Genomic DNA, 27697 nt, shown 5'->3' on the forward strand with positions numbered 1-27697 from the left:
CTCATATTTTAACATATGAAACTGGCAGTTTACAGCCCTAATGGCCAAGGTTGCTGAAGTGTAAACCTTCTTCAATCTATCCAGCGCTCTGGAGTCTCTATCAGAAGGGGTAGGATTTTTAGCAGTAGAATCCTTAATGCCCTTGGGCCCCTGTGAAATAGTCTCTGGATCTGCAATAGGATTTTTGAAATGGAACTTGTGGGACTCAAGGACCCTGTAGTATCGGTCAGGTTTTCTGGGAGTAGGAGGCAGGGAATCAGGGGCCAAACTAGATTCCGAGAAACCATCATCAACAATGTTTAGTACAGGAGGAATACCTAAAGGCATATGCTGAGGTAGGAGAAGGAAATCCCTAAGCCTCTTTTTTGAATCAGAAAAATCCTGGCTTTCCCAGTGGAAATGCTCGCTTAAAGTATGTAAGGTTTCCCCAAAAGAAAATTCCTCAGGAGGGGAAGCAGAGGGAATAGAGTCCTCTGCATCAGAATCCTCATAAGTAGGTAAGGACAAATCCAGATCATCAGAAAAGTCAGAAAAAAACAGAATCCTGATCAGAAGATTCATAATCAACTTCAGTCCTAGGCCTCTTGGAGGGGGGGTTGGCTTACCCTGATTAGAGTTATTAGATCTTCAGCCATTCTTATCATTTGTTTTTTAGGCCTAGAGGCCTGAGCATGTGGCCTGGGCATCATTTTTTTAGACATAGATCGAGATTTAGGCCTAAGTAAAGAAGGAGGCGTCCATTTAATATACAAGTCCGTAGGCCTGAATACACCCTCAGAAGCCGGTGCCTGCACAGCGGCTCCGGACCCATCCAAGGTAGAGACATCCACGGGTTCCATAGTTGAAGCATCTCGCGGCATACCGGATTCTGAATCAGTCTCAGTAGAGGCCTGCGAATCAGAAGTAGCGGGTATCAGGGGCTGTGAAAACGCCTCACTGAGTACCGGCGAACTGACGACAGGCTTAGAAGCGTCGTCGGCAGTTTTGGACCTCAGCAGCCTGTCTCTGTCTTTATCTTTGCGTTTTTTCGGAATCCGGGTAGTTGGATGGCTAACCGATGAAAACCGAGAACCGAAATATTTAGAGGAGAAAATATACCGACGACGGATAGTGTGCTGATTAAATAAAGCACAAAACCGACAGCAAGGTACATCGTGGTAAGGGCCTAGGCAAGGAATACAGTACGAATGAAAATCTTTATGAGGTATTTGCTTTCCACAAGTAATGCAATTATTAACTTTTACTGACATCGGTAAGGAGCAAGAAAAAGTTTCCCCAACAGGGTACTTAGCTTTAGTTGAAGACTTCGGTTCTGAAACTTGAAAACGAAAATTTCACGAGTTGGCCGACTGGCACTTGTAAACTGCTTCCGCTTCGGGCACTGCACGGCAAGAAAGACTGATGTAATGGCGTCGGATGCATGTTTTATACCCTTGACAACCTGACAGCAACCGACGCAGGACCCAAGACTTTGTTAATCAGGCCGACTGACGGCTACCTGCAAGCAGATAACACAAATGTAATGACTGCAACAGTGAAACACAAAGAACATCTGAATTGTGACCATCTGGAAATTGGTGCATCAAACTGACTTGTTTAAGTTGCTGAGATCCAAAATTAGTCTCCAGCTCCTTGTTTTCTGTGGCACTAAAAAGAAACTCAAGTAAGTTCCGGATTCAAACTGGTCTGGTGGGACCTCTTGGATAACGTTTTTCTACCAGCTTTTGTACCTCATTTGCTGCTTGTTTCCTCTGACTGGGTGGAATATTGGGGATTTTTCTTGAATCTGGGGGAGGAAGGGAAAAGGGTATTATATAACCTCTGTAAATTATCCTCTGCACCCAATATCTGTTGTTATTTCTAGCCAGGCTCTCTGGTGCAAGAATAGTCAACCCCAGATTGCCTCCAGAGGAGGGCAATTGGGCCTCCTTTCAGGAATGCTAAAAGGGTCTGTCAGAGAAAGAATCGCTGGACCCCTGATTTTGCGGGCTACCTCTGCTGCTGGGGTGGTGTCTACCATTACAGTTTCCCCCCCCCTCTGCCCCTGTGGGAACTTCTTCCATGTGTGTCTGGAAAGGTCCCTGGAATTTCTTGAACCACATCTTTTGACTGCCTCATTGATTCCTAGAAAAGGATCTTTGAGGGGTCGAAAAATGTACGCCCACAGCAGACAGGGTATTTCCATCCTTCTCATACCTGGATAATGTGTCCTTCAGTTTGGGGAAAAACAAAGACATGTTGTCAAAAGGAGAACTGACGAATGAAGACTCAAAGGGCTCTGCAAAATCACATAAGCGGATCCATGCATGCCTCCTCATAAAAACGCCTGAATCCGCTATCCATGAAGTTCCTTCGGCTACATGCAAAATGAGCTTCATGGAAGAACTGGAAATAGATTGCAGGGTAGCCATCTGAGAAGTCACGGATGATTGTACTTCTTCAAAAACAAATCCTGAGAGGGTATTTGAGAGCTCCTTAATCAAATCCCTCTGTAACCTTGTGAAATGTGCCAAATAATTCAGTGGCCTTAAGGCAAAGGTCGCTAAAGCAAAGACATGCATCCCAAACCAATCACCCATAACTCCCTGTTCGGGGGATGAACAGAAGAACTTTCCATGGCAAGTTCCTTTTTAGTGGCCACCGCCACAACTATGGCATCAACAGGCACCCCTTTTCCCCAAAACTGCTTGTCTACAGGTGGTGCCATAATTTTGTCTGATCTCTGAGGTACTGGTTCAATAATGTTGGGATCATTCCATGCCTGCCAAGAGATCAACTCAATGAGCTTGTCAGCAGGTTGAAGCAGCATGGAGGTAGATGCGCCACTACCGAAAGCCTCTAAGAATACAGACTCCTCAGATGAAGGGTTCATGGATGTCCAACCACCCCTCTGTTTTAAAATTTCAAGAATGTCTCCAAATGAGACATATTCAGGAGGTGATTGTGGCACCCATCTCCTTCACTGAAGTCTGTATCTTCTGTGATAGATTTCTCTGTGAAGTCCAAGTGCTTCCTCTTACATGTCATCTTCTTCTTAGGGACCTCCTGAGTGGGATGTTCTGGGATGGAATCAGAAGAGGCCGGGGTACCCTGTTGGGAAGCCTGGGGTATCAGTACTGGCTGTCCCTGTGGAAAGGAGGGATGATACTCTGTGCACTGAGAAGTCAAGGCTGTAGACTGAAGATCTGAGGGGGGTAGAAACTGTCTTTGTTAACGAGGCAGACAATACTCCCTCCACAGCCTTAAAGGCAGACTTGAGAGAGGGAGAGGACCTCGGATCCAAAAAGGCAAGCTTTTGGACTGTTGTCCCTCCCTGCTCCAAAGATAATCTTCCCGAGGCAGAAGCTGGAGTCAAGCTAACTCATGCCGAGGCTCTGAGGTGGAGAAACAGCTCCGACAACTTCAGACTTGACTACAACCCCTTGAATCTGACAGGGAAACCTTGGCTCTGAGAGATCTCCAGCTCCGACTAGTGCTCAGAGTGATCTTCGGATCCGAGGATAAAGATATCCACAAATCTTGTGTCAGATGGAGACAGATGTCTTGCATCCAAGGACTCTGAGACAGTGGAAGGAGTCATAGAAGAAACTGGTAAAGGGGGTGTAATGTAAGATCGGACCTCCTGACCCAAAGAGGTACAAGCCGGAAAATTACCTGTCAGACTCTGCTCCAAGAGAATCCTTCTCACCACTCTTTCCACATCTTCTTCCATTAAACTCCTGGAAGAGCAAGTGGAAATTACACAGAGGGACCTGGGTCTCTCCAAAAAGGGAGAGGGGATTTTATTTTTTTATTTTTATTTTTATTTATCATTTGTTGACTGGGAAAGTCTGACTAGGTTCCACAGAGCCTGTTTTCAGCGGAGGCCCGGGGAGAAATGCTCCAGATGCAGGTCTTGGATGCAAGACATCTGTCTCCATCTGACACAAGATTCTGGGAGGAACTGGGTCCACAGTTGGGGAGTATCTTGTCCTTGGCAGGAAAATAAAGCTTGAAGGAGTAGCTGAATTGGTTTGTCTTTTTCACTGAACCCGAAGAAGCTAGATCTGGCAATTATTTCTTCTTCTGTTTTGGATCCGATGGTGAGGTCGGATTGGCAAATCTATTTTTTTCTGTTTCAGATCCAAGGTTGAGGTTTAATCCAATAATTGAGACTTTTTCCTATTAGGATCCGATGAGGGAGGTTGGTCTGGATTGAAATTGTTTTCTCAACGCTCTGAAGCCTTGGAAGAAGAAGTAGAAGGACTTGGAGACTTCTTAGATTGTGTTGGTGACATAGCTCCAGATAAAGCCTCGTCAAAAGAGGAAGGAAGCAATTATTTTAGAATTAGTTTATTTTTTCTCTTTCAGTCAGAGCTCTGGGATTAAATCCATGACAAATAACACAGTCCTCATGCAGATGAAGAGGACAAAGGCAGTATACATAAAGTGTGGGCATCAGGAGACAGAATTTTCTACCCATACTTGAGACATGTTTTGAACTGAGCCGGGCATTTCTCTTTCTCTGCCATAGTGGAAACAAAAGAGAAAGTTAAAGGGGAACAACCAGATTTTTACAAAAACACCAGACAGAAAAATATATATATTGTTTTTTTTGGAGTGGGATAAAGATACAAAAAATACAGAAATTACCAACAATAGCAATAAAAGAGACTACACAAAGTGCAGAAGTGGGACAAAGAATACTAACAACAGCATTCAAGAGTACAGGCTGTATGGAGAAGAAAAGTGATGGAATAGTTATTTTAAATAGTAAAAATGATAAAAAGTGAAGCAATAAGGTAAGGGTATTAAAGAAACCTAAGAATTTTAAAGATCAGTTAAGAAAAGAAATAAACTCACAACTTAAAAAACCTATCTGCTCGACAGTAAGGGTCACCACGTCTTTTGTGTAAAGCTGCAAACGTGATCTGAAGTACATGGTGTTGGCGCATTATGGATAAAGGAGAAGCTTGAGAGTTTTTGGTTGCCACGAGCTTTAGCAACGGCTGAGCTGGATCCGAGGGATCGGATCCAAACCCATCAGTTGATGTTAGAATGAAAATTGACAACATCACATATAATGTTACTGTATTATGGCAATAATCCACTCCTGTTTGTGGGTATATCAGGATTTACCCATTATTGGCTTTGTTTAATCACAAGGGCTTTGCCCTTGTAATCAAACCACATCAACCATGGGTAAATTCTGATATACCCACACACAGTCAGGAATTATCACTTAACAATACACAAATCAGGGTTTCGATTATGCACAAACTTGCACAAAGTAACGTCCCTTGCCTCTGCTTCAGGTGAAAATCTTACATCAAAGCAAGTAAATCCATTCATAGCTCATAACCAGAGTTATGTATTACAGTTAAAACAGCTAATAAACAGACTGACCTACCTTCTGAGTTTAATAAGTGTTCCATGTAAGTGAAAAAGATCAATATGCAAAGTCCATTCCATTTACTTACACATTTTTTTTTACTAGAATTTGGAAAAGCATGACCAGCTAGACCACACTACTGCAAACACTTAAAATAATGAGCAAGAAACATGCTGATCTCATCACAAGAGGTAGAAATCATTTAATAATATTAAACTACAACCAAGAAACATTCAAGAATGTGTTATACCTGTTTGATTTTCTCAATTTGTTTATTGCGAACTGACGAATTGTCAATGGCCAGCACCTCAACTCTCTCCTCTTCTGGTAATCTGTATTTGTTTACTCCAACAATTACTTCAGCACCTAAAAAAAAAACAGTTTACATAAGCTTAGACAAAATTTCATAGGTGAACAGAGACACCATCTCAAATCAAGACTCATTTTTAAGGTGGATTTCCAAAGCTCACAGTGGATACCGTGTCAAAAACTTTTACCTCTAACAATCAAACCAGTCACTAGAGACAGCTTTGTAGCGTGACATGCATATTTATTTATAAGAAAGTTCAACAAAAAAGGGAAACAATACATTTTACACAGTTCAATTTGAAGTACACAGTCAGTTGTTACAAACTCTTTCTCCGGTAAATGGTCAAACTCTGCTGGTTTTACGCAGATGAAAATAAATGCAGCTTTTCTTTAACTATCAGATACAATGTTTCATTTACTCAGAGTTTTGGCAAAAAAAAAAAAGCTGGGTAAAACACATGAACAGTAGTAACAGACACCTTTACAAGACAAAACTAAGCTACTGTAAGCTTTTCTTTAGACTTCCTCAGAGGCGAAGATAACCTAAAATGCCTTCTCACTGCAGCTCCTGACAGACAAAGATTCCTTCCCCTTCACTCTTCTTCACAGACAAGAATGCATCCAAATGGCCTCCGGATTGCTGTCCTTATACATGACACACCTTTTAGAATTGTTGCAGGACCATCTTTCATGACATTTCTCACTAGTAAGTAGTAGGCCTTAAACAGGCCTGTTTACAGCTGTCTTAATTTACTTTTACCTGCCTGCCTGCCTGCATATCTCTGAGTTAGAACATTTACAGGGAGTAGCCACCACTATGCTACAGGACTCCACCTTCAGCTCAGAACCATCTGCACTCTGGCCGTTGCAGCCAAGCAAATGCATGATTTTGAAACTAAAGGGTTGTAGGGTCAGTGCCCCAAAAGATAACATCAGGATGGTATCCTTTTGTCAAAACAGCCACTGAAGTGGGATGTGTTCTGCTGCAGGCAAGAACTCCTTGCACCACAGGTAGTACTTAGGAGAGGTGAAAACCCACTTTAATGGCTAAACAGTCTCTGTCAGTGGTCAAGTAACACTTCTCAGCATTGTTCATTTTCTTGCTAATACAGCAGATGTGGTCCTCCTTTCCATCTGTAACCTGCGATAAGACTGCCCTGAAGTTCATCTCAGAAGCATCCAAGAGTGCCAAGAATTGTTTTGAAAAGTCAGAGGCTAGGAGTATAGGCTCTGAATGCAGCGTATCTCTAAGCTGTTTAAAGGCTTGCTCCATTTCATTTGCCCATCTCACCTTCAATGAAGCTTCACCTTCACATCAGTCAAAAGACAGGCCACAGTGGTGAAATCAGCAGCATTTATTTATTTATTTAATTAATTTATTTAATTACATTTGTTTACCGGAGTGTCCGACTGGACGTAAGTCCATTTTCAGCAGAGACCTAGGGAGAAAAGCTCCACAGTTAAAATATACAGACAGTAGTTACATCGGATTTACATAGCGATTAACAATTTGATTAACATAGCAATTAGTTACAAACATAGTTACAGATGAAGAACATAGTACATCAGTAGACAACTAGAATCTTTATCTGCGAAGTACATAACAGACATTAACAATTGTTGCAATAAGAAGTTCCTGCTGTATAATAAGTAGTAGCCTTATGAGCATCCGAGCTTGTTATAATCAAGGTAGTTAGTGGGGTGGAAAGAAAGGTAGTGGTTGGATGGGGTGGGTGATATTAGAGTGGGAGTTGCAAGGGCATAGCCAGCATGTTTTTAGGTGCGCTTTTATTAAAGTTTTGAAGTGGGTGCATGATGGTACGGAGGTAATTGTGGGTGGGAGGGAGTTCCATAATTTGGCTATGGCGCAAGAGAACAGTGCTTCACCAGCAGAGTTACTGGCTTTAGTGATCTGCAAGTGATTTTTGTTGCTGGATCTTAGTGGTCTGGTGGTGCGATAGGGTTGGAGTAGATTCTGAAGGGATGGGACATTTAGTGGATGGTTTACTAGTTTGTGGGCGAGTGTGAGTTGATACCATTGAAGGAGGTGAGGGAGTTCAAGCCAGCCAAGTTCAGCAAGACAGAGACAGTGGTGACTACGGTAGGATGCCCCTGTGGCGAATTTGGCGATTTTGTTGTAGCAGGTCTCTAGCTTGTTTAGATCGCATTGCCTTAGGTTGGTATATATATTAGAGGCATAAAGTAGGGTGGAGATAAGGTGGGAATTTGCTACTGAAATCTTTGCTGCTATGGTGAGAAGTTGCTTATTTCTGTATAACGCTCCTAGTTTTTTGTGGACTTTTTTTATGGTCATGGATATGTGAATGTCAAATTATAGTTTATTGTCTATTTCCACTCCTAGCAATTTGGTGTGTTCTGTTTGGTGTATAGTGGTGTTGTCTTTTGCTGTGATGTTAAAGTGAGAATTGTTTTGAGTATGTTTGGTGGGTTGGAAGATGAGTAGTTTAGTTTTGTTTGGGTTGAGTATTAATTGGGCATCGGATAACCAAGTTTCAACAGAGGAAAAGGCTTCCTGTGTGACTTTTTGCAGTTCGAGTAGGGACTGGGCTGAGCAGATGATGGTTGAGTCATCTGCGTATTGCATGAGTGTGCCATGTTTGGTGGCAGAGGCTAGATTACTGGTGAAAATAAAGAAGAGTAGGGGTCCAAGGATGGATCCTTGGGGAACCCCTATAGAGACAGGTCGTTGGGGAGTTATGCCATTCTGCCATACAACGGATTGCTGGCGGTCAGACAGGTAACTCTGAAACCAGTTGGTGGCTGATTGAGAGAAGGATACATTATTGAGGACAGAGATGAGTTGTTTGTGTGGGACCATGACAAAGGCTTTAGATAGGTCTAGGAAAGTAGCAGAGGAGAGATATCCATTGTTTTTATGCTGAAGGATAGTGTTAATAAAGGACAGTAAGGCAGTGGCGGTGCTATGGTTTGATCAGAAACCATGCTGAGTATTAGAAAGGAGGTTGTTAGTAAGGAGTTAGTCTGAGACCTGAGAGTGAATGCATCTCTCTAGTACTTTGGAGAGGGGAGAGAGAATAGCTATGGGGCGGTAATTGGTTATTTCTGTGGAGGGGCCGCCTTTGTGGAGGGGAATTATATATGATATTTTCCATAGTTTGGGAATGTGACTTTATGACAGAGATCGGTTAATCAAGATGGATACTGGGTAGGCCAGAGCATCAGCTGCGATTTGTAGGTATTCACTTGGGAGATTGTCTGTTGCTAATTTGGTTGGCTTAAGTTTAGTTAAGAGTTTTTTATGTTGGAGGTAGGTACAGGAGAAAAAGAGAAGGCAGTGGGGAGATTACTAGTTGAAGGTGTGGGTTGGAGGGGAGGGGGGTTGTGTTGTTTAGCTAGTGATAGTATGGTTTGTGTAAATGTGTGTTGAATGAGGTAGCAATATTTTCTGAGGAGTGAGGGATGTTAGGAGGAGGGGTACTGACTTTACCTGGTTGGAGGATGGAGTTTATGGAGGACCAGAATTGTTTGGGGCTGTGTTGGGAGGAGTCTAGGGCAGACTGGTAGTATTGGAATTTGTCCTGTTTTATTAGGTTTTTGACTCTATTGCGTAGTTCTAGGAATTTCTGTCTAGTTGAGGGGGTTTTGGTTTTGCGCCAGTGCTCCCAGGCTTTATCCCTGTTTTTCATTTCTGACTTAGTGGTTTTCTGTAGCCATGGGGAGGGTTGTGCTTTGGTTCTGGAAAGTCTTATGGGGGCATGGTAATTAAGTATGCTCAGGAAGGTAGTATTAAAAAATTCAACGGCGTCATCAAGACTGAGGTACTTTAGAGGATGTCAGTTACATTCTTTGAGGGATGAGATGATTGTGAGTGGGTTAAAGTTTAGTTTTTTACGTATTTGACGGTAGATGACAGGTTTAGCTTGGTATAGGTATTTTTGAGTGGGAATGTTGGGGAGTGATCACTGAGGCTATCTGATAAGCAGCCTGTTATATATGACTGGGGGCTCTTACTGACTAGTATCCAATCTAGGGTAGTGTGCTTGCTGGAGTTTTTATTTATCCTGGTTGGCGACTGGACTAGTTGGGTGAAGCCATGAAAGTTTACATGATGGGTTGGATGGTTGCCAGAACAGGATTGCCTGTCAATATTGAAATCACCTAAAATTATAGTTTCTTGGGGGAGATGGTGGGTAGACCAGATGAGGAGGTTTTCTAGTGGAGAGATGTTTTGGCCAGGTGGGAAGTAGCATCCAATTATGCTGATGGTTTTGTTTTGGTTTATTTTGAGGTTGGTATATATTATTTCTTCATTGCCTATTTGTGGAGCTGATGATTTTAAGATCTGGATGTTTAGATGCTGTTTAAATATTATAGCTACAGCGCCTCCTTTCTTGTTTAGCCGGTCTACTCTTAGTATGCCATAACCGGTAGGGAGGATTTGCTCACTGGTAATGTGAGGTTTTAACCAGGTTTCTGTCAGGATGACTATATCTGGGGAGTACAAGTCTATGGTGGCATGGAGTTCATGGACTTTGTGGGATATACTTCTAATATTTAGGCTTAGTAGAATGAAGTCACTTGGCTTTCTATTGGCTGTGATATGGGAGAAGTTGTGGTTTCTAGTCTGATTATGAGGATTGGGGTTGGAGATGGTAGGGCCAGGGTTGGGGTGGATGTCTCCACTTAGGGCTGGTTTTGATATGCATGAGGTTATTAGTTTTCTCAGTTTTTGAATGTGTTTGTTTATTAAGGAAACTTTATGATTGTGCTCTGTGGGTAATAGGTATGGTGGGAGGGTAACTATGTTAAGTTGTAGGGATGCTTTATGTTTGAGTAATATAGTTGTTAGAATATGCGGGGGGTGCATAGGGATGGTTCTTGAGTTGGTGGGAGGGGAGTTGAATGAGGGTGAGACATGAGTGGTGTTGTGAGTAGTAGTACAGTGGTAGTGGATGAGTGGGGGAATGATGGAGTTTTGGTAGGATGTAAGATATGCAAGGAGAGTGCATGCAGTGAGCATTGGTAAGGTATGCTTGTACATGTTAGCTGAGGAGGAGTGATAGTAGTGGGAAGATGGAGGAGGTAGTGTTGGGTTTAGTGCCGTGGTTGGCTACTGGAATGATTGGAGGGGTTTGTGAGTGTAATAAAGGTAGGACCACTGGGGGTGGGAGGGAATAGGGGGCAGGGTGGGGAGCGAAGCGGGTAGAGACCCTGTTAGTTGCTCTTATGACAGGGCTGGAAACAATCAGGTAACAGAGTAAACTGATGAATGAACATATGATAGTGAATGTGGAAACTCAGGTAGGTACCCTGTATTTCCACAAACTATCAGTTAGCTGTGCCCCAGTTCAGGCAGTTTTAATAAGTTCTATGGCAGAGCCGAGCATGAGGTGCTCAAGGGGTGGTTGTAGTTTTAAAAATGGTGCCTGCCACAGGTAATATTTATTAACGTTGGGATTGGGAAGGGGGAGAACAAGGGTGTGAGCAGGCAGTTCTTTTGTACTGCTGCTAATAAGCCAAAGCAAAGACAAGTTTGTGTTTAAGAAACAATGAGAATTGACCAAGAACTGCTCTGAAACTGCAAGTCATTTCTTAACCATTTCTCAGGTGTAAAAAAAAAGGCATGTTTTCAATAAAAAGCTAAGAACCAAAAAGCCTTGACCTTCCATTAATGTGGGGCCTCTGATTTTTCAGTATGTGAATTCATTATCCGTCAGCCTATTACACAGACCAGATAGAAGGCTTCTGTCATACCTAACCTGCACTTAGCTCAATTAACCATCACATCTGCTTCACACAGAATTATTATGTCGTGAGCATTGGATAGATGGCTTTCCCAATCCTCAGAGAATATTCAACACCAGCCAGGTAGGGCTGCTACATACCTGGTGTGGGTCTAAGAATTGTGTATAACAGCCTCTAGAATATTGCAGGTGTTCTACTGAGACCAAAAGGCAGCAATCTATAACTGAAGACCCCATCTATTGCTGAAAATTTAATTTTTTACATTGAATATTTTTAATAAATTTCAAACATAAAAAAGCATAGAAAATGTAAGCATATAACATGAAAAACTCTAGTGACACAGAAAATCTAAAGAACTTCAAACAGTAAGCTATACTATGTACACAGCTCAGTTATTAGCATGTCCATATACATCATATGCACTGTTATCAGTACTCTAATAATTAAAGTACGACTTCTATAATTGATGGACATAATAAGAGAAAGTCCTTTTCCATTTTAAAAGTATCTAGGTCTTTGAATGACAACAGCATATGTCTAATTTGCATTAGAATACAGTTACACGGTTAAAAGAAGAAACGTGGACTGAGGACTTCCAGCTTTTTGCCAGACATTCTTAAATGACTAGCCACAGCCCAGTCTATTTTCACCATCTTATTTATTCATCTATTCTTAGCCATCATCCCCAATAACTTACAGCCTAATTTTTCCTTTCTCGACAAAATTCTAGTAAGATCTCTCCTAAGGCTGCACCTTCTCTCCTTTGACACTGGACACTACCAGAATATAGGTTCATAGGTTTATAGAAGGTTACTAGGCTAACGACCCTTAAAAATCTGGCAGTATTTATACTACATTGCCCCAAATGTCGGTAGTTAGGTGAATGAAGTTCACAGAGTAAGAGTCTATGGTAGTTAATAATGACTTCCTCTGTCCAGGAGGGACATAGGCACCACCCCAGGAGTGAATTTGTGGTCACCCATCCACTGATCTAGGTTGTGTCTGAAGAACATCAGGGAGGGGCTCCGTTTCACATGAATTGGATGCTTGTTCCAGAGAAGTGGCATTCTCTGGGAGATTTATCCATCTCTCCAGCATGACCTATTCATGTCAGAGGCTTGGTTAAAATCCCGGGAGTGATTGACACTTGTGCAGTTTGATTTATGAATGTGTAGCATTTCTAAGATCACCCCTTAGCAACCTGTAGGAGACTGAATACAGTGACAGGGCTTTCAAGTCTTTCCACGGAAGACTTGTTTTATGTAAACTGCAATTTCTTGATGAGAAACTTCTGTAGTCTCTCTAGTTGTTGCAGGTGTCTGGTGAGGTACATGCAAAAGAGATCACTGTACTCAATTATTGGTCTAATGAGGGCCAAGTATAATGGAATTATAACATTCTTAAATCTAGATGCAATACCTTTACTTATATGTGCCTCATAGAAGGATTTCCTTATTACTGTGGATATGTGGTAGTCAAAGTCCAGCTTACTATCAACCTGAGTACCTAGATCACATACCACTGGGTCTACACTTAGGGGGTGATGTCTATAATGTAATTAGCAGGGATGTCAGCTTTCCCAAAGGGAATAATAATGCATTTTTTTGCATTTAGCTTTAATCCATGGCTTTGGCACCAATCATTTATCTGAGTTAACCCTGTCTGCATTATATTAACATCATTGGGGAACTCAATGATTGCTCCCAATTTGGAATCATCAGAGAACTTGGTCAGCCACAGGCCATCCAAGTTTGCCCGGAATTCTGAGAAATAAGTTCCGAATAGTAAGGGACCCAACACAGAACCTTGTGGTATGCCACTGGTCTTTTGCTAGTGGTGAAGTCACCCACTTTTACAATCTGTGTCCTATTGGTGAGCCAGCTGGCTACCCATCTGGTAGTGTAGGTGTTAACTCCCAATTGGGAGAGTTTCCCTATTAATACTTGAGTGGGAGATTGTGCCAAATACCTTGGCTAGGTCAAGACAGGTGGTATGCATTCTCTTTCCCTCATCTAGTGCCTTGTTGACTTTCTCAAAGAACAAGTGCGATCAACCTTTAATGAATCCAACTTGGGTTCAGTCCAGAGTTTGGAGATTACCTATGTCTCGTTAATCAGGTCCATAATGATTCTTTCCATGGCCTGAAAGATGAGGCTAGTCAAGCTTACGGGCCTATAAGTCACAGAGTTGGTTGATAGTCCTCCTTTGTGCAGTGGGATTACTACTGCTGTCCTCCATTCCGCTGAAACATAGCCAGTTCACAGGCTGTGGTTAAACAGGGATCCAAGTGGGTCTATTAGGTCATATTTAAAATGAAACCTGGGATGTTGTCTGGTCCCATAGATGCCATGTTTTTGGCCTTGGACAGCACCACGATAACCTGGCCTCTTGAGATAACAGGCTGGGGAAAGCTGGCAGGTATACTTTGTGGGATGACTGGAGGGGACAGGGGGATGAAGTTTGCTCCAAATCTGTCAGCTAGCAGGTTGGCTATTATCTCCGTTGGAGCATGAGTGGTGCCATCCACAACCAGTTCATCACATAGCTGGGTATTCCATTTTAGATTTCGGATATAGTTAAAGAATGCCTTGTGATTATCCTTAGCTAGGGAGCCTATTTTTGCTTTGTAATTAGCTTTGGAGGACTCCCTAAAATCTCTAACTTGTTTGTTTAAGCTATTGAGGGATTTCTTCCTCTGTTGAGCTAATTCCCTCTTCTTGGACATTAGTTTCTTTCCCTGTTGTACAGAACATGTGCAGTAAGCCTGCCCAATTGCTTCCACATCTCCAGCAGTTTGAAGTCTGCTTAATATCTTTATTATACAACCATTTTGGCTGTAAATACCAATTATAAAGAAGTCTCATCTGCTGATCTTTCAATTTTAACCAACTCACTAGGTGTTACACCCAAACCGAAACTTCTTCCCACTCATCCTAATCTATCTGTATTTCTTTGTTCTCAATCCATACCTTCAGGACTCTTGTCTGAATTGCTTTCCACTTTACTTCCCCAACTCCACAAATACTGAGCTTGCCTCCCCCATCTTTATACTAACCCAATTCTGCCATAGTGCCACTTTCTTGCCTTAACCTGCTCAAATGCAAATCAAACCCTCTTAGAGATACTGTATTCCCTAAAAAAGTATATCAAATGTTTTTAAATATTTTCCATTAACTGCCAAGACCATTTTGTAATCACTGCAGTTTCCCATGAAGCTTTCACTTTATCTGTTACAGTTTGACAAACTTCCTTCCTGGTGATTCCCAACATAACCATTTTATTCTTTTGAGACTACAGTCACATACCAAAAGCTATTCCTGTATTATCCTTTTCCTCCCTCTCTTAGACTGTTGCGTACAACATAGAGTTTAGTTCAGTCCTGTCCTCAGCTGAATTAGTTGAGCAAGCTTCCAAATGAATGCATATCTGTGGATATCTAGAAGTGCCCACCCCCCATATACAGGACAGACTTGCACTTTTACAGCAGAGAACATCCTACCTGTATTACTTAATACAACTTCATTCTCCATGGAGTGTAACTCTGACATCTTTGGATGAAACACAGAAATCACCGGATTTTGTATAGTAAATAATATGTGCAAGCGTCATTACCTTAATAGCCTTGATTCACCCTGAAAAAGTCAAAAATGTTGCAATCCACTCCCCCCCCAATTCTTGAACTCTTCAGCCAGAAGGGACACATTCTTATCACGTGCATCTATCCCCAGACATTTTGGAAATGTTTTTCCTGCAATCTCCAGAGACATTCACTGCCTATTAATTTCCCAGTCCTAAGTATAACCAACTGGTGGGTATTGCACTGAAGCTTAGAATCCATCCTGAAGTGTTGGAAAATACCTATAGTCCCATTACATCTCCTATATTACTGCTAATCAAACAGTCATTCACAGATAAGTAAAAGGCATGTTGAGCACCTGCACATCCTGTCATTTTCGGTAAGAAACCCCTCATTCTACAAATCATCTCCTCTATAACTAATAAAAATAATGCCAGAGACAGTGAGCAGCCTCATCTAGTCCCTCTGGCAATGTTTCCCTGCTATGATAACCCCCTATTTATCCAAACTCTAAAAGCAGACTTTGTGTGTTACTGCTCTAGCAACTTAAGGTACCATATTCCTTTCTTTTAAATATAAAGTTCGAGTTAATAGAATCAAGGAGGTCATTGTCCCACTGTGCTCATCCCTCATTAGACCCATTATAGAATACAACACCCCATTTGGTATGTACCTCTCAAGACATCTGCAACAACTGGAAAGGCCTCAGAAATACCTCACTAAAGGAATCACAGGCCTAAAGCAGATGCCCTACGCTGACCGCCTTAAAAAACTCCAGCTATACTCTGTCGCATATCGTCTACTCAGAGGCGATCTCTGCTTAACATACAAGGCCATGTCAAACCCAGAGCTGTTGGACATGCTACACTTAAAGAAATCCTAATCCCTCAGAGCCACATGCTCCAGGGAAGTAAACCTTGTCATCACAATAAACAAAACATGCTGGAGGGATAGGTTCCTGACCCAGAGACTCCCCAATCTCTGGAATAGACTGCCCATACATGTCAAGCAGAGTGCCTCTTTGGCCCTCTTCAAAAGGAACCTTGATGATTGGATGGGAGAAAGGAAATTCACCCTGGGGACCACGTCAGTCGCCCTGCTAGACAGGGGTCCAGGGAAGTAAATAGTGTGGGAATAAATAGCCAGGGAATTGTTATGGCTAGGCTTGTATAGGCCCTAGGGCTGATAGCCTAGTACCAAACTATGAACCTATGGACATCAAACAAATGTATCCCTGCTTATTTTGTCCCCACAATACTGATATTGAAGGATCGTCTGGAACAAACCACGCCCCCATGGTACTGAAGCAGGAGGACCATTAAATCCACCAAGTCGTGGCTATCTCGCTGACTGGAATAAACCTATTTTGTTCCTCTTTTACAACATTAGCGAGTATCAACGATCGCCTCTTAGCCAGCAGCTTTGTCATAATTTTAACATCAACATTCATCAATGAAAATGGTCTGAAATTACTGATTTGTAGACAAGTTTCTATGTTTTTTGATAATACTGTTATAACCACTTCATTGACTACTGGTTTTAAGTTGCATTACTTCACCACTGTCGCTCATCTGGTCAGGATAAAACAGATGAACATCTGTGGGTTCTGTTCAAGCAGCTTTGTTATGTACAAACATATCAAGATTAAGGCTTAATAACTTAAACTTATAAACAAACTAGCTATCGCATTCATACATGTTCACCCTCTGGCTGCACTCTCAAAATGCCACTGAAGCTAGCACGTGCTTGCTATTTATATGAAAGTGCTATCCTTGGAAACACTTCTTAAAGGTACAACACAAACTATTCTACATCCTCTCTCTTTGAGAAATGAGTCATACATTATTAACAACATTAACTGACATGCAGTTGATATAAAATAATTCTTTGTCATGCAATTATACAGAACTAAATACATACAGACAATTATGTCCAGGTTGCTGTGCATTTCACACTAGGTCTGGAAATACGACTAACTCATGTGACATAAAAATCAGAACTAGGTCTAGCAAGTGGGACTGTCTCTGCTGAATGTTCAACTTTGGGGACATCAGGAACATTTTCAGAACGGAAGTAGGAGTTAAGACACGTTCGGCAACAGGAACATTGTCTGGATTGCTCTGAGATCTAGACTCTGCATCACAGGAACAATGCTGTGATATCGATTCTGATACAGGAAGAAGATGTCTGCGATTTCTCCTGTACTCCACACTCCCAGATTCCACAAAGTAGGATCTTGGCTTGGCATATATAGCTGTTACTTGACCAATCCGGTCGAAACCTTTTGTCGTTTGTATCCTCACTGTTTCTCCTTCTTTCAATGGACGAAGAAATCTGCTTGATTTATCATAACTGGACTTCTGGAAAGAACGCTTTCTGAATAGTTGGGCTCTGATTGTTCTGTTGTTCTTATCTTTAGGCTTCAACAAACTGAAACTGATAGGCAATGTTGTTCTGGTTTGCCTAGAAAGAAGTCTCTGAGGAGGCGAGCCAAGTATATCGTCATGGAGTATGTTTCTGAGATTGAGTAAATTCAAAAAGACATTGGTATTATCATGCTTCGATTCCTCTAGTAATTGCTTTACACTATCTACCAACACTAAGTAATGCTGATTGTTCCACTGGAATATATCAGTGGCTACTGTTGACCAAGTTAATTCAGGAACTTGACTTAGCTGAGTGGGTCTTTTTGTGAATGCGGTTTAGCACTATTGCAAATTGAACAAGAAGAAAGTACTTTATCCAAATCTTTTGCTAGAGAAGGCCAAAATACTAGCCCTCTTGCCCTTCTTTTGGTAGATTTGGAACCTGGGTGACTATGATGCAAAATCTGGATGTATTCATGTTGTAAGGACAGTGAAACAACAATTTTAGGACATTTGAAAATAATGCCATCTTATATCAACATTTCATCTCTGTAAGGAAAATAAGTTTGCATTTCAGGTGGTACACTAGATTGCTTCGATGGCCATCCAACATTAATGTAGTGGTTGAATTTTTGCAAAATTGTATCAGTCTTTGTATAATCTCAACTCATCAAGTCTTGTGGTAGAAAAATTACGCACTTCCATGATATCAAAGTCAAAATTCTCTGCATTAGTTGTTCTGTTGTATTTCTAGCTGATCTGAATAAGGTATCAGCCAGATAAAGAAGTTTGCCTTATGTATAGACCACTTTGAAGTTGTACTTTTGCAATTTGACCATCATTCTTAGTAATCTCGCTGGAGCTTAATGCATAGGCTTCTTTACTAGAGACTGGTGATCTGTTTCAATCTGAATAGCTCGACCATAAATATAATCATGAAACTTTGAACATGCAAATAATACAGGGCCTTACCACTTAATAAGGAAACTATTTTTAGCAGTGGTTACTAAAACAAGTACCTTATCTCCTGGTTAGAACTCCCTCAGACAAAAGTACAGTGGTGTAAGAATTTATCATAAGAGTAGGTGACCTACTGATCACTGCTGCAGTATTCCAAACACATGGATCATTGTCACTGATACTTAGTTGGAGTACTGAAGCCTAAACCTTCCATAAGCCATACCTCTGACGCATGACCTCAGCCCATGAGTGTAGGAGTATATAAGCAGATGTATGACAGTAATCCTCAAGACTATCATCAAGCCAGAAACCTGAAGTCATCTGGTTAAAAAGCAGTGAGCTAGGAGGAGAAAAGAAGGTTCCCCTTTTATCATGGAGGCTGCCTGTCAGAGCAGTAGAGTAAAAATCAAAGGATAAAGATAAAAAGAAGGGGGAAGGTGGGTGAGAAGGAATACTGCAACAGTGATTAGTAGGACAACTATTGTTATGGTAAGCTTTTACACAGCTGTACTATGTCCCGACTAAAATTACTGCTGCAGTATTCCAAACAGATGGGTGTTTCTTAAAGCTTAATGAAGTAAAAGGGAGGACAGCTGAGAATTGGGGTCTACTTCATGATATCGAAGGCCGACAATATCGAAGCTGATACTGTCGGCACCACAACATCGAAAGAGCAGAACATCGTGCAGGTAAACGGAAATCTCCGTAGGGGGAGATTTCCATTTACCGCAATGTAGTGCGGTCTCGGATTTGGAATATTTAAGTGGGGGGGTGTAGGGGGGCTTGCCCCCCTGCTTACGCTAGTTCGTTTTTATTTTATTTATTTATTTATTTTAAACATTATTCAATGTTTTACTACATTGATCACTAGAGTCAACCTTTAGTGATTTGATGTAGTAAGATTTCGATAACATGATACAGACCTGAGAATTGTGAGAACTGTCCAAGAGTCCAGACAGCACTAACCTAGCAGAGGCTGCCCTGGACTTGGAAAAGGTGTCTATTCTGTAGTGCTTAGTGAACATGTGAACAGAAGACCAGATAGCCATTTCCAGGATTATTCTGGAATCTACCCTCTTGCAGAAAGCTCCAGAGAAAGCCACTGTTCTAGTAGAATGAGCCGTTGGGAAAGAGGGCAGGGATTTGCCATGGTAATTGTAGCAAAAACAAATGGACCTAGAAATCTAGCTAGCAAGTCTGCTTTGATCTGGCTGTCCCAGCTAAGAGTCCACAAAAGAAACAAACAGTTGGTCTGATCTGCGAATGGACTTAGTCTTGTCCAGGTAAAATCTGACCTGTCTGTATACATTCAGGGAATGTAGGATTTCTTTCTCAATTTGAGCATATTACATTTCAGTTTGGGTAAGAGTTCCAGATGCATAGGCTACTGGTCTGCCTTCTTGAAGAAAAACTGCGCCAAGACCAAATTTTGAAGCATCGCAGGAAAGAGTTATTGGTTTACTGACATTATAGTATCTTAATGTAGGTGGAGTGGCAATTTTCTGCTTAACGTCTTCAAATGCTCTCTGGTGCTGTTCCAGCCAAGACCATGTAAAATTTTTGCACATTTGCTCTCTCCAAGGCATTGCCAACTCATTGAAGTCTGATATAAACTTGCCTTGCCTACTTTGCTGTGTGTTGGGAAAAGAAAGGAAGCAGTTTGATGGCCTGATATCCTGTTTACCATTTCAAGTATAAAAGAGGGACTGCCCCTCAGGGACACTGTCCTTATGGATGATAAGGATGGGGGGAGTAGCCATGAGTGTCTGAAATTCTGAGATCCATCTAGAAGAAGTGAGGACTGCTAACAAAATGGCATTCCAGGTGCAGAACTTGAGATAGGAGGAAGTAGATGGCTCAAAGGGAGACAGAGTGAGTTTTTTCAACACACAGCCGAGATCCCAAAGGAGGAGGCACATATTTTCCTCACAGGGATAAAGTACAGGACCTCTTTTTACAAACTGCTTGATCTCAAGATTGGACACAATAAGAGGAAAAAGGGGAATGCAAACTGAGATGGCTGAAAGGTGGGCTTTAATAGAGGAGTATGCCAAACTGCCTTTCATTACCTCACACAAATAAGATAAAACAAAAGGAAAGTACAGTTGTGTACACTTACCATAAATGTAGATGTTCGAGTGTATTCACTGTTGCAGTCATTACATTTGGGTAATCTGCTGGCAGGTTGCCCTCAGTCGGTCTGAATTCCAAAGTCTTGAGTCCTGCGTCTGTTGCTGTCTTCTCTTCCATGACATCAGGTCATCAGGGGTATAAAACATGCAGCCGACACCATTTTCTTTAGTTTTTCTTGTGCCCTGATGTCAGCTGCCCCCAAAAAGGTAGCAACAATATAAATATATACATATATACATGCATCAATATAAACTTTACCTTCATCTACAAGTAATACACCACATAGGTTGTAGAAGATAGAGAAGGAAAGATAAACTCCAGAATGACAGGGGGATGGTGGGAGGGTAACCTGGACTGCAACAGTGAATACACTCGAACATCTACATTCACAACTGTACTATGTTCTTCGTGTTTCACTGTTGCAGTCATTACATTTGGGTAGAATCCCAAAGCTATGGTTGGGAGGCTGGAGCTAAACAGCATTAGGTGCGGCTATAAGGCCCTGCAGAACTGCAGTGGCAAAGCCTGCCCTGGACTTAGAGTAGAGAGGCAAATGATAATGCTTTGTAAAGGTGTGAACAGAACTCCAAGTAGCAGCCTCTAGAATGTCTTTGATTGGTACTCCTCTGAGAAAGGCTGCTGAAGTAATTGCAGCTCTGGTGGAATGAGACCTAATGCCCTTGGGCACAGGTTTACCACGGTGTAAGTAGCAGAAACGGATACAGTGGCTTATCCACTTTGAAACTGTCTGCTTTGAAATAACCTTTCATTCTGATCCTGCAGCATATGTCACTAGTAATTGCCCAGTTTTTCTTAGAGCTTTAGTCCTGCTCAAGTATAATCTTAGCTGTCTGTGTACGTCCAAGGAATGCAGAATTCTCTCTCCCTTTTTCTGTGGATTTGGATAAAAGGTTGGCAGATGAATTGTTTGGTTAAGAGCCACACTGGAAACCACCTTAGGCATAAATGCAGGATTTGTCCTCAGAGACACCCTGTCTGGGTAAAATATGATAAAAGGCTCTACAGCCATGAGAGCCTGTAGCTCTGAAACTCTTCTTGCTGAAGTAATTACTAGTAGCAGAGCTGTTTTCCATGATAAGAAATTTACATCAGTGGTAGCAGCTGGTTCAAATGGAGGCAGGGTGAGCCTTTCCTATACATAATTGAGGTCCCATGCAGGTAATAGTGATCTTCTAGGAGGCCTTACATTTTTGGCTCCTCTAAGATACTGCTTTAGTAAAGGATGAGAAAAGAGTGGTGGCTCTGTATTGTAATGAGTCGAAATGGCAGAGGCATGAATTTTAATTGAAGAGAAAGATAGGCCTTTGTCAAGTATCTCAGTTAAATATTGTAATATCTGAGGAATATTTGGTTCTGCTGTATCAGTTCCTTGTGCTCGATTCCAAGCACAGAATCTCTTCCATTTATCGGCATAAGAATTTCTAGTACTAGGCCTTCTGGCTTCCAAAATGACATCCATCACAGCTTTACTGAGAGGAGTTGTCTGTATAACTACATGATCAGCCATGCTGCCAGGTTCAGTGTCTGGAGTTGATTGTGCAGGATCTGATTGTTTTGCTGGGACAGTAGTTGAGGTCTTTGAGGTAAGGTCCAAGCTGGGTATTGAGACAAGTTCCTAGGGACTGGGTACCAGTATTGGCGGGACCAGTCCGGGACAATTAGTATCATCTTTGGTTTCTCTTGTCTGACTTTTAGGAGGACCTTGGGAAGAAGAGGCAGAAGAGGAAAGGAGTAAACTGATAGGTTTTTCCAACTGAAGAATAGGGCTTCCACTTTCCATGCTTGTCTGTGATAAGTCCTTGTGCAGAATCTTTTCAACTGATAATTCTGAGGAGAGGCAAATAGATCTATGTCTGGGCTCCCCCATTTCTCTGTTATCATGCTGAAGAGTTGTGGATTTAGTTTCCACTAGTGAGGGACCATAAGGTTTCTGCTTAAATCGTCTGCCAGAGTATTTTGCTTTCTTGGCAGGAATTGAGCTTGGAGATGTATTTGGTAGGTCAAAGCTGTGTCCCACAGCGCCATGGATAATCTGCAAAGGGGGCAAGAGTGTGTGCCTCCTTGCTTGTTTATATACCACATGACCGTGGTGTTGTCCGTCTTTATAAGTAGTTGTCCTGGATGAAGAAAGTCCTTGAAGGCTGTTAGGGCATGTTGAACAGCTAGCATCTCTTTCTGGTTGATATGTAGATGCATTTGTTTTGGGGTCCATATGCCCTGAATGCATCTTCCTGCCATGTGGGCCCCAGGCATAATTTGATGCGTCTGTTGTTAAGGTTTGGCTGGCAGGGGGTAGAGTGAAGGCCCTTCCCATGTTTTGGTGACATGCCTTTGCCCACCATAGAAACTCCTGTTGTAGGCAGGGAATGAGAGGAATCATTATTTCCAGACTGTGACAATGTTGACTCCATAAACTTTTTAGGTACCATTGAAGTTTCCTCATATGCAGTCTCGCATATGGAATCAGTAGGATGCAGGATGCCATGAAGCCCAAAGCCTGCAGAATTTGTCTTGCAGATAACTGGGTTTTTGTTGCCATCAGTTTGAAGTAAGTAGTCAGTTGCCTTTGCTTGTCTGGCGTGAGGTAAGCCATCTGGGCAGTTGTATTCAAGCTTGCACCCAGGAATGTTATCTTTTGAGAGGGTGCCAGTTGTGATTTCTTTTCATTTATTGTGTACCCTAGGCATGTTAGAAGCCTTTTCACAAACGCCAGTTACTGAAGTAGAATTGAATGAGACAGTCGTCCAAGTAAGGGTATATTTGTATACTGTTTTGTCTGCAAAATGCAATTACTGGTGCCAGGCACTTTGTGAAGACCGTGGGCGCAGTAGATAAGCCAAAGGGCAGTGCAGAGAATTGGTAATGCATTAAGCCAGCCTTGAATTTGAGGTATCTTCTGCACGATTGTCTTATTGGGACATGCAGGTATGCCTCCTTTAGGTTTAATGTCACCAGCCAAGCAATTTTGCCCAGCATGGGCAGAAGCTGCTGCAAAGTCAGCATTTTGAATTTTGGAATGTCCAGGTATGTGTTCAAAATTGAAAAATCCAGTATTGGCCGCCAGGCCTTGTCCTTTCTGGGTACCAAGAACAGTCTTGAGTAAAATCTTTGTCCTTTTTCCTGTTCTGGTACTGGCTGAATGGCCCCCATATCCATGAGGGACGCAACCTGTTTCTGTGCCTCTGCCCATTGATTTTTGGGCAGATCTGGCCAACCGTTTGCCATTGGCAGAGTGCGAAAATGGAATCTGTATCCCTGTGATACTATGTTTAGTACCCACTTGTCCTGGGTTATGAACTGCCAATTTTGAGCAAAAAGTGCTAATTTTCCCCCTAAGGAAAAAAAAAAAAAAAAAAAAAAACAGAAAGAAAACTTTAGAGATGGCAACATTACATAGTACACAAAAAGACAGGGTACAGCCTCTTAAGCTGGAGCCAGGTTCTCAACCAGAAAATAATGGGTACAAATCAAAGACCAGACTAACAACTACTTCAAATGTAGTCAGACTGAACACCATGCTGTAGCTTGGACCAGGTCATGTTTGGCCTTTCCACAATGCAATAGTTTAAGGACAGAGCCAACAGAGCAGCAATTCCAATAAAGGACACCTTACCAGTGAGGTAGATTCCAGGCTGTCCATGACCTTGTTCTAAAAAAAAACCTTCCTAATAGACACGTACAGTGGAGCACACAGGCTGTTCAAGGTGCAGAAAACTTAAGCTAGTGTGTCTGAAAAGATATATCTGCAGTGCTAATTTTACCACACTTCTCTAACTCTCTTAACTAGTAGAATTTATAATATCCCATGAATCTATGTTTGCCTTCTCCATGTGTCTTGTCCTCCAGTGACATATCCACCTACCCTATGGTCCTGAAGTTAATATTTGTTAAAAGTGACCTCCTGAAGACATTAACTAAACTGAATCTAGAGCCTAACACATCATTTTAAAGAAAGCAAACAGGTTCTTGGGATTGTCTGCATCCCAAAAAAACAGTCAAGTTCAGATCCATTATCGGGACTAAGGGAGAAATCAGTTTCAGATTATGGTGTAGAATGTTGTGGAATGTGGTCAGGAGTACCAGTGAGGTATGGTCAGATCAGATTATTAAGTGCAACATCAGTGACTGTATTGTCAAGACCATGTAACCTTTATATGGACAGGTGAAGTAAAATTAGACTGAATGCCACATGACCTATTACACACAGAACTTAACAGCAAATATACACAACTCATCACCAGCCTGGAGAAAGATACTTCCCAATGTCAGCTACTTGGGGTAGTCCAACAATAAAATACAACTGCTTGATTATCTATTGTTATGAATATAATCATAACAGTAGATGTTCAGAGTATGCTCACTGCTGCAGTACAGTATAATTTCATATAAATTCATAGGTAATTACAAAACTAATGATCTGTGAGGAACTTAAGAGGCTTTGTCTTACATTCCCATGGTAGTTTTTTTAATCCATATTTTCTGAATGAAAAACTGAGAGGCAGGCAGACTAAGGATATGTTGGGACATTTACTTGTTGCCCATATTCATGAGGAATAAGAGTGCTACACCAGAGGTGAATTTGTAGTTTCCCATCCATAGGTTGATATGTTCACAGGTAGATACTGGGCTATTAGCACTAGGGCCTATATAAGCCTAGCCAAAAAGGTACCCTGGCTTTCGCCACCCAAGGAAATTATTTTCCTGTTTCTCCAAATTATGTTTGAATAGCATAAGAGAAGTACTTTGCTGTATTTGGCATGGAAGAAGGTTGCCTAGAATAGGTTTTTCTGTGATACATACCTGCCCTTCCAACATGTTCTACTTATGCTGCCAAAGGCATTAAGATCCCTTGAGCAGGGACTCCACAGTAGTTGGGTAGGAGACACAGGCTTTGGGGGATATAGACAGGATCTTGTAATTGCTATCGTCTTCTTTCAGCTTTTCCCAGTTAGGGGTCGCCACAGCAGATCACCTGTCCACTCATGTTTGGCAGTGGAGTTTTATGGTGTTGAGTTGCCAGCCCGGTGTCCTTCCACGGAAGGCACACACACACACCCACACATGCTTAGGGCCAATTTAGAGTATCCAATCCACCTACAGCATGTCTTTGGGATGTGGGAAGAAACATGAGCACCCGGAGGAAACCCATACGACCACAGGGAGGACATGCAGACTCTGCACAGAAGGCACCCCAGCTGAGGATTGAACCGGAGAACCTCTTGCTGTGAGGCGGCAATGCTAACCGCTGCACCACCGCGGCCGCCCTAAGGTCCTGTAATTGCTATACAATATGATAATGGGTTTTGTTGATCCCAAGTTGGATGTGGAATTGTTCCAGGTTATATTTTTTTATAGTGGGTCTGGAGATATTTTTTTCTTTCTATGAAAACGGAGACACAGCTGTCTTTTGTGCCTTCAACAACAATAGTGGGCATGGATGTTTATTAGGCAGAGTAGTAGGCATGAATGTATAGCAGGCACTGAAGCCATGAATTGATGAAATGTTCTCAGGTATCACTGACACTGCATACACTGTTTTACAGGGTAAGGAGTGCTTGTAGGGAATGGATTTTTTTGTTAAGGCTCCTCACGTCAAGCACCAGTATCTTTATGTTATCTGAACTCGTTTTTGTTATGTTGGAAGCTTTAGAAGACTGAAGGAGCATAAAAAAGGCACTAAAGGGGTGGACAAAGACTTAGCCAATATTTGAAAGCCTTGGGGGATTAAGTGCAAGCCATCCCTGGCAATGAGTTAGAACCATTTACCATCCTTCTCAAGACGATACATATAGTACCCCTTTTGCAGCCATATTAGCCAAATGTTGAAGTCTATAATCTTTTGTTTGTATTGTGGAATTCTTCTTGGTGATGGTAGAATACTGCTCAAGACTAGGTTCATATCTGCTTCAAACTCATATACCAAAAGCTCTATCATATCTCTGTTCATATCATCCAGGGAGGCACGTCTCAAGTCATTTATGCCCACCTGCACTATGACTGTGTCATATGAGAATTTACAGTGCAACAACTTGGATGCATGTGCAATGTGGCAATTCCTGGAAAATGACCAGTACCCTCTCCTTATGCAGCTTGGTAAGTGTTGCATTGGTGTATAGCACTATGGAGTCACCAATTACTAGGATATGGGATTTTGTGGAGGTTTCCCATACGGGCTTTTGAACTGAGGTAATCTGACTCTTGGATATATGTTTCGCTGTAGGTGATGCCTGTGTTGTGATTTGTGAGGCTGATAAGGGTGTTTCTTAGATAACATTTATGAGGCCTTACTGGTTTAGAGAGGCTACTTTTTGGAATCTTAGCATACGCAAGTCTGTGCGTTTACACAACTAAGAAGAAACGACCATCAGTGAACAAGAAACTACAAACCAAACACTGGAACACCAGAGAAAACCAGCCGAGATATATGAGCGTAAAAACCTTTTACTTAACGCTTTCATCAAAAGACTTTTTCAGAATACATCCATACAAACTTTCCACAAACTGAAATACAAATATAGCATGCCCCCTCCCATACTTAATTATGTATTAATAAACAATTAGACTATTTGCAGAGCAATAATCTACTCCACTATCTTACTAATTTAAAGTAAAATAACACTGCAACTGAAACAATACTTAATAATATTGAACATACTGTATATGCTCTTAACCATAAATTAAATACATTTAATACAATAATAACATGTACATATTGTTTAAGCAATAAAATAATTTAAAAATAAAATATATAAACTCCAATACTTTACTACATATAAAATTAGATGTTAATTACCTTCTGTTAAAAAACATTTGATATTGACAAGTCTGTGTGTTTAGTCTGAGCTGTCTTGGTTTATCACTGACAACCTGCTTGTTATTGGTAGTGGCTTTGCCTCCAGTAATATTATATAACTACATCTCTCACACATTGTGTCAGTTCGTATAAGTATCTGTTGGTTGTTAGCAAATATGAGACAACTGCTACATTGTCTCAGGATGCCCATTTCAACAAAGATGGCTAAAGAGACTACTGAAAAGTGCAAATCCATGGTTCAGGATGCTTAGAGATGCTCCTAGAGAATTAGCTACAGGTAGATGACAGCTTTATGTCTTGCCTTTCAGAGCTTTGGATATCCTCTCAAATGAAGCTGACCTCTGTCCCTTGCAGAAACATCAGTCTTACACTGCTCAGAAAAGAAGACCAGCCTGTGCCAATTTCTATTTTTTTTTCGG

At 41.6% G+C, this 27697-nt stretch overlaps 1 protein-coding gene across 1 annotated transcript in view; it reads right to left on the reverse strand.

Annotated features, from left to right (window-relative positions):
- MMUT (methylmalonyl-CoA mutase) overlaps positions 1 to 27697 on the reverse strand; it is a 726274-nt gene that overhangs the window by 357810 nt on the left and 340767 nt on the right. Inside the window, exon 8 of the mRNA XM_044062658.1 lies at positions 5622 to 5737. Coding sequence (XP_043918593.1) covers positions 5622 to 5737 — 116 coding nt within the window. The remainder of the gene's footprint in view (positions 1 to 5621; positions 5738 to 27697) is intronic.

The sequence above is a fragment of the Protopterus annectens genome, chromosome 2.part1, assembly GCF_019279795.1.
Source record: "Protopterus annectens isolate FY-2018-M chromosome 2.part1, PAN1.0, whole genome shotgun sequence".
Classification (NCBI taxonomy): domain Eukaryota; kingdom Metazoa; phylum Chordata; order Ceratodontiformes; family Protopteridae; genus Protopterus; species Protopterus annectens.